General features: G+C 45.1%; 1 protein-coding gene across 5 annotated transcripts in view; it reads left to right on the top strand.

Moving 5' to 3' along the window:
- The window catches only part of KCTD10 (potassium channel tetramerization domain containing 10), a 399,500-nt gene that overhangs the window by 340,334 nt on the left and 47,667 nt on the right, over positions 1–11,499 (top strand). For 4 of the 5 annotated variants that reach the window (XR_012654701.1, XR_004377158.2, XM_032805429.2 and 1 more), the window contains exons 2-5: positions 2,190–2,419; positions 8,307–8,476; positions 9,674–9,763; positions 11,379–11,431. Coding sequence is in view for 3 of the 5 variants with exons in the window: in XM_032805429.2 (XP_032661320.1) it covers positions 2,212–2,419; positions 8,307–8,476; positions 9,674–9,763; positions 11,379–11,431 (521 nt within the window). In the remaining 2 variants the exon portion in view is untranslated. The remainder of the gene's footprint in view (positions 1–2,189; positions 2,420–8,306; positions 8,477–9,673; positions 9,764–11,378; positions 11,432–11,499) is intronic. The other variant, XM_032805428.2, reaches the window with a different exon arrangement.

The raw sequence follows: 11,499 nt of genomic DNA on the forward strand, positions 1-11,499 counted from the left end.
TCAGGTGGTTAAACACTGGAAAAAATTGCCTAGGGAGGCTGTGGAATCTCCATCTCTGGAGATATTTAAGAGTAGTTTAGATAAATGTCTATCCGGGATGGTCTAGACAGTATTTGGTCCTGCCATGAGGGCAGGGGACTGGACTCGATGACCTCTCGAGGTCCCTTCCAGTCCTAGAGTCTGAGTCTATAAGGGGGGGAGGTCGCCTCTGCAGGCTGGGGCAGAGGTGGGAAGTGCAGTACAGGGGCTGGGTCTATTGTTACTGTCACTCTAGCTGCCGGGGGTGGTGGTGTATCTGCGGGCCACGCCTCTCTCCTCTGCTAACAGTAGCAAGGAGACACCTTGCTATGCATAATGGTCCCCTAGTGCCCTGCTGAGCTGCCGGATAGCCTCTGTCCAGGTTCTGCCTGCCAAATGCAGCCAGCTGCATCAAAGGTCTCTGTAGGGCAGTGGAACATGGCTGATTTAAGAGGTGGCTTCTAGCCATGTGTGCAGAAGACTGTTTGCCCCAAAGGCTGTAGGACCTCGATGGGTTTGAGGTGACTGTACTTTAGTTATCCCATCCTGGTGCATTATAGGAGCCTGAGGCTAACCACAAAGTGGTGATTTGACAGAGGCCTGGTCATGAGTGAGTCAGAGAGTGATATATATGTAACGTGGCTAACTTATCTCCCTTTCAGTCTTTTGATATACAAAAACGCAACTTTATTCAGTTGCTTGGAGCAGCTGTTATTTAGCATGTGAGCCCTTCTGCTCTAGAGCTTACAGTCTGAGTCTTATTAGATGATTGATGGGGAAGCTTCTTATCTTAGTTCTCACATATCCACATTTTAAAATGATCTCACAATGTTGCCTCTGCTCAGGAGGGTTCATGATACAGCCTGGATGCTACAGGTTAGGAAGGAGGTAGTTCAATGGAACAGTGTGTGGAAAATCTCGAGGCAAGAATAGTAAGAGATTACACTCTGTCCTAACTGCATTGAAAGCACTGTGAGTGTAGGGAGATGGGATGGCTGCAGTCACAAACGCACATACCCTCTCCATTTCAGGAGCACTAAATTAACTTACTAAAGATTTTTTTCTTGCTGAAATCACAGCCAGTGAGATTTGTAATAGTTTTACGGATCATCCAGTCTGACTCCCTATATGGGTGTGAATGTACTCAAATGCCAGATGATGCCAGAACTAAGCCACTTCCCAGAAGAACTTAAATTGTGTGAGTTTTGAGGTGGAGAGATGAATGCACTTTTTCATCCTTCTACTCAGTTTAGCCACAGTAGATAACTTACGGTTGTAAAATGCTGCCCAGAGTTCACAAAACTCTGCACTGGTTTAGTGTATTTACATTCTTTAATTGGCTTGTCTAACCCTCAGGAGATTGTATGCAGGGTTTCTTTGTGACTTTAAGTAAAATATTTAAAGGTAGCGAAGAGGAGGAGTTGAGACTGAAATAACACCCACTGTGGAAAGTTAAACAGTGGAACCCATGTATAGTGAATTCAGATCAGCTGAAATTGTTTATAGTGATATAGCATGAAAGTCCAGAATCTTCCATGCACAAGATTGTCTGTGGTGCTGTGAATTGAGAGGAGCTGTTTAGTGTGAAAAAAATGTTGGCTTTAAATGCTTCCATTGGGTACAAAGCCATTGTAAACTTGAAGTTAGTTAAGAAAGGGGAAGTAACCTGCCGCGTTTAAAAAAAAAAAAAAAAAAAGTTAAGCATTGGACAGTCAGAGTGAATGCTAATAGGCAATGCTCTGGATTTCAGTTTAGCTTAACTTTGCTCTGTTTGCCATAGGTGCAAGAAACTGGTCAACATGGCATTAAACTACTTACAGGGCAGGTCTCTAGTAAAAAGTCCTGAAACTGTTCCTTAGGGTTTTTCATATTTTATTACAGAGACAGGCCTAGGAGAAGCAGTTTTCATTCAATGAGAGGGTGTAGGGCAGGGCAAAACTCCTGGCTTTATTTCCAGCCCTGCCCCTCTCATGTTGTGAGTTTGGACAAAACATTTCATCTAGATTCCACCAGCTGCAAAATGGAGATAAGCCTGACAGGATATCGGGATGCACTGTGAGTTTCCCCGCTGGGGCGATGGAACAGCAGGGGATTAGTATTACCTACATAAAATGTTACAAGGGAGCAGTCCGTTGTGTGGTACGCAGTGCAAAAGCAGGTCTAATTCGCAGCCTCCTTTGTTTTCAGGAAGAGATGTCAGGAGAAAGCGTGGTGAGCTCAGCAGTGCCGGCAGCTGCAACTCGCACCACCTCCTTCAAAGGGACCAGCCCGAGCTCCAAGTATGTCAAACTGAATGTTGGTGGAGCCCTCTACTACACCACAATGCAGACCCTGACCAAGCAAGACACCATGCTTAAGGCCATGTTCAGCGGCCGCATGGAGGTTCTCACCGACAGTGAAGGTAAAGAGACACTGTTCACATCATTTAGAGACTCATGGCAGGGAAAAAATAACCCTTCAGTCAAGATTGATCAACACATTAGAAAACTGACCGTTGTAGTGAACAAGCTTATCCTAGCCCCAGGCTTCTCTAAGGCATTTGTTGTTGTTTTGTTACTATGGCTAGCAAACTATACAGCTGAGAGAAACCATGAAACAGGAAAGATTTGAATCTTACTTCTCTGAAGCCATGACCCTCCTCTCGTTAGATTACGGTAAAGTCAAAGGTTCCTGTCAGACCCAGTTGAATAAACTTTTGCTTTCTTCTGAAACACTGAGATGAAAAGTCCTCTGTTAGAGGAACTGAGTGGCGTGGTTAGCACAAGGCTTAGGAGTCAGAACCTGCTTTTTGACCTTGAGGCTGAAAGGTTAATTGACTTGTTTGATATCTCTGTAATATAGAACTAAAACTTACCTTATGAGGGTTTTGATCCTTAGTATATTAAGTGCTTTGGGGATCCTTGGATGAAAGGGGCTGTAACTTCATTTTTCATGTGAGGTTACATAGTGTTGAATTCTAGAAAACAAACCAGTTATGAAATGTAAAGAAGCCACCTCTACTGAGGTTACTGACAACTATTTATGAATTTCTTGCGTCTGAATAATTGTGATGTTAGTCATTTACTAGGACATATATGAGACAAGCAAAAAACTACAAATCTGTAAAAGCAGCTAGCAAATGGATCTCTTCAGTCAAGTCCATCTGCAAAGGGATAATTCAGAATGTAATGGGAGAAAACTTGATCTTTTTACATGTACTAATTGTGTGAAGATACAAGAGAAGTTTCATCATCTGAGGGTTGTTCAAAACTTTTAGCCCAGTTAAATATCAACATTCCCACCATGTGGGAGTACCACTGACTTTAATTCCAGGCACAGCTTTCTATTTGTGTTTTGGCATTTTGCCCATTATCTGACCGCTGCCATATTTGCAGATTTATACACACATTGTCTTTAACAATAGTTCATTAGTAGACTGAGCTTAGAGGTTAAAAACTCTTTTCTGTTGATTAGCTTGTTAGTGTATTGAATATTTGAACTTATCCTGAGGATGGATTATGTATTGCTCCTGAACTGGAGCAACTGAACTTAGTTTTCAGTGCCATAGTGCGTCTAGGATGTGTCTAGCGCTGGGGAGAAATAAGTTATGGTTTAAATAAGGCCCTCCTGATGGTTTTCTTGTGAGAGCAGGAAGTGGATTCGCAGCCAACCTGTTTGAAATACAACACAATTCAATATTTCAGTATTACCATTTTAGCTAGAGTCCCATCTCTAAACAATTGGGGAAATAGTCGAGTTTGGTTCAGTTTTTGTAGTGGCTTTTGCAAGTATCCAAGTACTATACAGAATTCTAAATTCTTAAGGGATCAGTCTCCTCATCACAAAAAAGTCAGGGATCTCTGCAGTCGGACGTTACAGCTATTTAACAGTGCACAACTACTCTACCTAACAGTTTTAGGATAGGAAGCAGAGAGAGTCTCTCTTGTATGGAAAATGCAGGGGGAATTATAGGTAGGTAAGCAAGAATATAATTATCCAAGTTGGCCATGATTACTTTTGAAAGTCTCATGGGATCATTACTAACCATAGACTGTTCTATTACATTTCATCTAACACTCTGTACATCCAGCGTCACAGCCCCTAATGCCAGGGGAACATTGGTTCAGTGCTGATCGAGAGGGAAACATGCCAGCTACTCAGTCATCATTTACTTCCTGTTTAATGAGAGCACTAGAATGCAACCTACTGAACGTAATTCATCACCCTGGTTCTTTTGCAGTGGTTTCAGAATTTCAGCCGTGGCACTGAATCAGAAGAATGCTTATAGCATTAGACAACATTAATCCTCCCACTATCCTTAGGAGTAGGGAGAACCCCTTAACTTCTCTGTGTTTCCTCATCTGTAACATGGATAAATAACTCACCTAAGGCCACACTGCAAGTGAGTTAGAACTGTGATTAAAACTATGCCCTTGCACTGTCCACTCACTACTAAACAAACGCTGCCCAATGCATGGTCTCAGAGCTTCACCCAGAAGGCTCTGGGTCGATACAGTACAAGTGCTATTACAATGTGTCCTTAAAATAGGAAGTCCACTTTTCTATGTGTGGACAGATTCTGTGCCCTGCCTGGAGGGAAAAGTTGAAGGTACTACTGCCAAGGGTATAAGGCCATCTGGATCTGACCCTGTTAAACACCATGTTTGCTTTGCTGTGACTGTCACAGTTCGTGGGTCGAATGCCTCATTTGCCCCTTTGTGCTGGTGTTTCAGGGGGATTTTAGCACTTCTTGCATGTTGACATGAGATCCTCCTGCTGTAGTAGCTAATGTTTTATCTTCCACTGCCTGGTTTTACTTGGAAGTGTTAATGGAAACCAGGACAATAGCATCATGGTGTTTAAAGGAAACTACCCTTATCTCAAAGCCTTCAAATACTGTGTTCTTCAGTCACACCCAAAATCTGGCACAAAATAGGAAGTGTTTTTCAGGAAAAGCAGCTAGATTCTTTGAGAAAATTACAGAATAAAGTTTTTAAACTAGTGGAGCATTTCACACTGAGAATCCTGTTCTAAGTAAATGATCATATGGCTTCTGTCACCATAGTATGACACCCCCTCCCCCAATTTACAATAGAAATAATATACATCTTCTCATCTTGGAGGAGAAATAGCTACAATATAGATTCTTTTCAGTTTACAGATTTAATCTGAAAGCTAAAGCAACCTGTATATTTCAAAATCTACATCTTACTGGAGTAGTAGGATAGAGGTTGGGGAAAGACACTAGTCTCCCACAAAGGCCCCCGGAATTCGCTGTGCAACATGAATTCCTAGTCTCCCCAGCTGTTCTAAAATGTGTTTTTTAGATTTTAATGAGAGACCAGATTTCATTAGTCTGCTTTAAACAAGAGCCTCATGAAGACCCCCAAGTAATCTAATGCCAAGATATGATGTTATTTGTTAAGACTTGGCTAGAAGGAGCTGTTTGCTTTAGTATTGGTGTTTGGGAGCCATCACTTTTCAATTCTTTGTGTAACAAAAGTTAAACTCCCATGTTTCCCATTGTGTCTTTTTATGGTTCCTGAGGATATTTATTCCTGCCTGATTAGTGGATCCCAAAACATTTTGTAAAACAACAATTATTAAAATAAAGCTTTATAAGACTGCAGACTACAGATGAAACCTGCTTTCTTAGCTCTGCAGCAGCCAGGCTGCGGGGGTGGCTGTGGGGCTCACTTTCCTGGTAAATCTCTCCTTTTTGCAGCACATTTTGGCTGACTAGTAAGAACAAAAGCATCTATAAGTCACAGTGATGGAGTTGTTAAATGTGGTGTTTAGCAACCCAGCACCATTTTGCACTTTAAAGCATTTTCTCATCCTTGCTACAGCTGCCTGGGCCATTAGGAAGGTAGCATTCCTACAGGTTTACAGCGAGGGAAACCAAAGCTGAAGTTAACTTTTCCAAGTCCAGAGAGGGTGTCACAGCTGGGATGAGAACCTAGGAGTTATTGACTGCCAGTCCTGTGCCCAGAATGCATCTGTTCTCCCTATACCATCCCCCCTACGCAATTCCAATAAATCAAGTCACTGGCTCCATTTGGTCTGTGATAGTTCTCGGGTTTTGGGAGGATGGCGTTTTCTGTGCCCTCTCCCCCTTACAGCGGAGTGGCATTGTCTTGGGAATGGCTGCAGTGGCCAGTGGTCCTCATTTCTGCCGTGGCCCCTATATATGTTGTACTATGCCCAGTAATTTGGGACAATCGTAGTTTGATTCCTTTGTCAATTTGCAACAAGCATCTGTAAATCAGGTCTGTGTAATCACCCTAACTTCCTAGTACATTCCTCCCACGCCCTCTGACGCTGCAGTCCTAACCATGCAGCACCCCAGTGTAAGGGGGAAAACCGAGAAAAGTGCAGAGTAGAATGCTAGTGAATCTCTTGCTAATTAGGCCATCAGGAGGAAAGGCCTACATTCAACTCAGGGGCTGGAGAATTAACCAAGTAATCAGAGTTTTAGTAGTAATTTCATTAATTCAAGCCATGTGGTACATGCTTTACCCTACTTTTCCCTTATTTGTCTAAAATATGAGTCCTTCCCCACAAGCGTTTCCTGAGTACATTCTTGAGTCAAGGCCCATAAAAATGGCCGCCTGTTTATGGAAACTTGAGCTGGACGTTGCATAATGTCTTTCTGGGCCCTTTGGTCTGCTTCAGGAGATGGACTGCTGTTGTGTGGAGATGAAATATGAACAACTTATTCCGATTACGGGTGCCGTATAGTTTATTCTAAATTCTGCTGAAGCTTTGTTTCCCTTTCTGTCTGGTATCCGTATCCAGTACTGGTAAGTAATGGGCCTTTTAGCAGGTGGTGGTGTAAAAGAAACGCTACAACGTGTAGAACGATCTCATGCGTCACTCGTACTGCTCACATACTCGCATTACATCTTCAAAGCACTTTAAAAGCATTCATCTGCTAATCGGTTTGCTGTTCCCATTCAGTGCCAGTTAGGAATAAGGAAGATGAAATGGGACTTGCAAAGATTCTGCTGAACTCCCTAGTATCTGTGTCTTACACACATCTTAGCTTCCTTCTCATCCTTCTTGCATGAATGCTGCTTGCGGGCAGCAGGATTATTTTCAGTGCAAATCTGCCGTTGTTTTTAAAAAATAAAGCATCTGGAGTGGCAAGCACTCCCAAGCCCCCCTTCCATAGCAGTGTGTGGGATGCGGAGGGGAATGCATTTCATCAGGGTCCTGCAGGGGATGGGAGAAAATAAATGTTCTTTGAAACAACAACAGTCTTTCCTGCATGCTGGGGAGGAGTGGTCTGTCCCAGAACAGCCATTAAATACCAGCATGATGGGGATTTTGCGTAGGTTCACCATTCTCTTGTTTGTGTATAGTAAGGGGTCTAAGGCATGAGAGAGCCAGTTGTAACAGGTGGGACTCCTGGGTTCTGTCCCTGGCTCTGCCCTTGACTGGCTTTAGGTCCCTCAGGGTAAAACGCCCAGGGCTGGCCTGGGTCAGCTGACTTAGACCGGGACTGTGGGGCTATAAAACTTCTTCCTTAGATGTTTGGGCTAAGGGACCCTCCCCGCAGGATCTCAGAGCCTGGGCCCCAGCCGAAACCCAAACATCTCCACTGCAATGTTACAGCCTCACAATCTGAGCCCCACCGGGCTGAGTCTGCTACACTGGGCCAGCCGCCAATGGCTTAGTGCAATGTAGACATACCGCTAGACTCCAGTTAGCTACCTGGGAATCCCTGGTTTTGCCCTAAGCTGTCTCTTAGCTGTAGTTATAGAAAATCTGCCCCGGTGGGTGGGTGTTTGAGGGCAGCAGGGGCAGTCAAGGGTTGAAGTATGCTAGCAGGTCCAACAGAGCAGACAGGATTCCAGGAAAAGAAGTTGCCCGGGGGGTTGGGGGGGGAGGAGAAAAACTAAGTTTAATTTGATGGTGGGAATTTTGTTTTGCTACCACTTCAGCTAACTGATGGTCAGTGGCTTGAGAGTTGAAAGATACAGTGAGCTTCCTCCCTTCGCCTCCCACCACACACTTGAAGAAATGTTGGAGATACAGACGCACAGAGAATTCCCTGTAGAAGTACAGCCTGCTGCTGTTCCAGCTGCCAACTCAAGCAGAGATGGGGGATTTTGGAGCCTTTCAGCAGGATGTGCTCAGTGCACCAGCATGAGGCAATGTTCTGGGGAGAGGCTCCTCTGCGCAGAGTTGCCGTGTGTTGCACCACGTTCTGGCCAGCTGGAGTTGGAAAGAGGGAGAGTGGTGGACTCTTTGCCTAAGTCTTTCCCTTCCCGCTGTTCAGCTGTACCCTGCTTTATCCCTCCCAGGCTGGATTCTGATCGACCGCTGTGGCAAACACTTCGGGACAATATTAAATTACCTGCGTGACGGGGCCGTGCCTCTTCCCGAGAGCCGGAGAGAGATTGAAGAGCTGCTGGCTGAGGCCAAGTATTACCTGGTTCAGGGTCTGGTGGATGAGTGCCAGGCAGCTCTACAGGTAGGTGTGCAGTCTTCAGCATGGAGCTAGTGAGACGCCTGGTCACCAGCCAGTGCCAGTGGCTTGAGCTTATTCCATCAGCCAGCCTTTCCTTACGCCCTCCGAATATTTCCTCTGATTAATCCCACTTCCTGCCCTGTCCGCAGGAAGCAGTGAAAAATGAGTCCCCGCTCCTTTGTTTGATGTGGATTGTTAAGGCTGTAAGGTGTTAGGAAAGATCAAGTATTTTTCTGGACAAATCATTCTTTTCTCTGTGTCTAGTGAACTTTAAACATGGCATCATGGGGTGCCAGGTGTATGTACTTGTCAGAGATCAGATCCGATTAGCTTACAAATAAAGATAGTTAAAACTGCCAGCACCACGAACACCCTTGGGATCCCACTGTCAAGCTGGACTTTTTCCTGCTTGCTCATCACCAGTATAAGATTCTACAGGCCTGTTCTGTGACCCTAACACCTGCGTGGAGTGCTGATGGCAGAGAGGTGTAGTCAAAGGCATAAGGTGCTTTGCTCCCCCAGGAGCAGCAGCAACTGGGGGGGCCCCAGCAGCCATTGCATGGTTGCTTAGGGTCTTCTGCACTCATCTCTTCCTGCCCAAAGTCTTTGGCAGGGGTGGAGTAGGCCTGTCAAAGCAGTGGGTCTTGGAGTTAACAACCTGTTGAGATGCATTAGAGAGTTAACTCTTCTGAGCCATGTTTGTTTCAGGCTCTCTGCAGACTCAGGCAGGCACCATTACATCAGTTATGCTCAGATCAAATTTTTCCATAAATGAGTTAGGAACCTTTTTAAATGAAAAAGTTGGGCATCTAGAGTCACATGACCCCAGAAGCCAGGGCCTTAGGCACAGGCCTGTGGTGCATTAATGCGGTCCTGGGGATGGAGCCCAGGCTCCCCAGAGCACCTCAGCAGCTGTTCATGTACCTCTTCCCCTCACGGGGGAGCAAGATGGGGAAGTATGTAATGCCCCTGTTCCCAGCATGCCTGCACAAAGGAACATAGCTATCTCATTGGGTCAGCTCACTGCTCCATCAAGTCCTCTTGGCTCAGACAATGGTGAGTCACCACTCCATCTGCATCGCTGTAGCTAATCCCAGGCTTCAATATGAGAGAAAGCTTGATGGTCCCCTGCATTTTGTTCAAAGGCCCTACCGTAGATTTCCATTCACCTGCTGCATTTGACAGACTGTCTTGTTTCAGCAGAACAAAGATGCATACGAGCCATTCTGCAAAGTGCCAGTCATCACTTCTTCTAAGGAAGAGCAAAAACTTATAGCAACATCCAATAAGGTAAGGAGGAGCAGGCTGTGCTTGGTCCCTGGGGGAAGTTTGCACACACCTCGATTATAGCTAGGCAGAGCTCACCAGCCAGAGTGACGGAGATCTTGGAGTCATCGTGGATAGTTCTCTGAAGACGACCATGCAGTGTGCAGAGTCAGTCAAAAAGCAAACAGGATGTTAGGAATCATTTAAAAAGGGATCAAAAATAAGACTGAGAATATTTTATTGCCCTTCTATAAATCCATGGTATGCCCACAGCTTGAATACTGTGTACAGATGTGGTCTCCTCATCTCAAAAAAGATACACTGGCATTAGAAAAGGTTCAGAGAAGGGCAACTAAAATGATTAGAGGGTTGGAACGGGTCCCATATGAGGAGAGATTAAAGAGGCTAGGACATTTCAGCTTGGAAAAGAGGAGACTAAGGGGGGATATGGATAGGAGTGTACTATAAAATCATTGAGTGGTTTGGAGAAACAAGATGAATACGGAAAAGTTACTTATTTGTTTCGCATAATATAAGGGCTGGCCCACCATAATGAAATTTAAGGGCAGCAGGTTTAAAAACAAATAAAAGGAAGAAGTTCTTCACACAGTTTGCAGAATGTCAACTTATGGAACTCTAGCCTGAGGAGGTTCTGGAGGCTGCGACTATAACAGGGTTTAAAGGAGATAGAATAAATTCATGCGAGTTAAGTCCATTAATGGGCTATAGCCAGGATGGGTAAGGAATGGTGCTCTAGCCTCTGTTTGTCAGAGGGTGAGATGGCTGGCAGGAGAGAGTCACTGTGATCATTACCTGTTAGGTTCACTCCCTCTGGGGCACCTGGCATTGACCACTGTCAGTAGACAGGATACTGGGCTGGATGGACCTTTGTTCTGACCCAGTGTGGCAGTTCTTATGTCAGCGGACTCTTTGGAATGTGACCCACTAGTTTGCAGAATTGTGCATGCTCAGGAACCTATCTGTTAACTTGTGAGTCTGAAAACTGGTACTTGGTCTCTGCAGCCTAGTTATTCCATCTGAATTAGAAGTTAAACAGCTTTTCAGCTAGGTCTTTAAATGGGTCTATATTTGAAAAAAAATGCATCTTACAGTGTGGGCCTTCCCTGCCTTACGTATTCAGGTAAAGTCAGTAGGGAGGACAGGTTGACTTCGGGCATCAATCGTGGGCTACAGAGCCTTTAACCTGTCTTACCAGCCCAATAGTCACTGATATTTGCCTGCCATGAAATGTTAATGGCTCCTGTTTCCATTAGACACGTATGCACTCTCCTTCCTGCTATTCCTCACCTCCCCCCCCCCCCCCCCCCCCCCCCAAAAAAACCCCACCACAGCAGGCATTAATTGGGGGTCTCAGCAGAGGCATAAAGGACTGATCTGGTCACTGCAGCCCAGGGACATCAGGGTTAAGGCACGCCGTGGGGGAAACTTGTGCTGTACCTGTCCGGGGGACACAGGACTGCCACGCTAGCACCAGGCAGCAGCCTCAGCAGCACTTGCACAAATGGTGGGTGTACGCACAGCACTATCACTTTATGTGACCCCTTCTCTGCTGCCGGGGCGTGCCTGGAACTAAGGTTGCAGCTGTACTACAGCTTCCTGTATGTTTGTTTTCTTCCAGCCAGCCGTAAAGTTGCTGTATAACAGAAGTAATAACAAGTATTCCTACACCAGGTAAAACAACTTCCATTATCAGTTATTAAATGTACCGTTTCAACTGGAAATTAAGTCTGAAACCAGAT

The sequence above is a fragment of the Chelonoidis abingdonii genome, chromosome 22, assembly GCF_003597395.2.
Source record: "Chelonoidis abingdonii isolate Lonesome George chromosome 22, CheloAbing_2.0, whole genome shotgun sequence".
NCBI lineage: Eukaryota > Metazoa > Chordata > Testudines > Testudinidae > Chelonoidis > Chelonoidis abingdonii.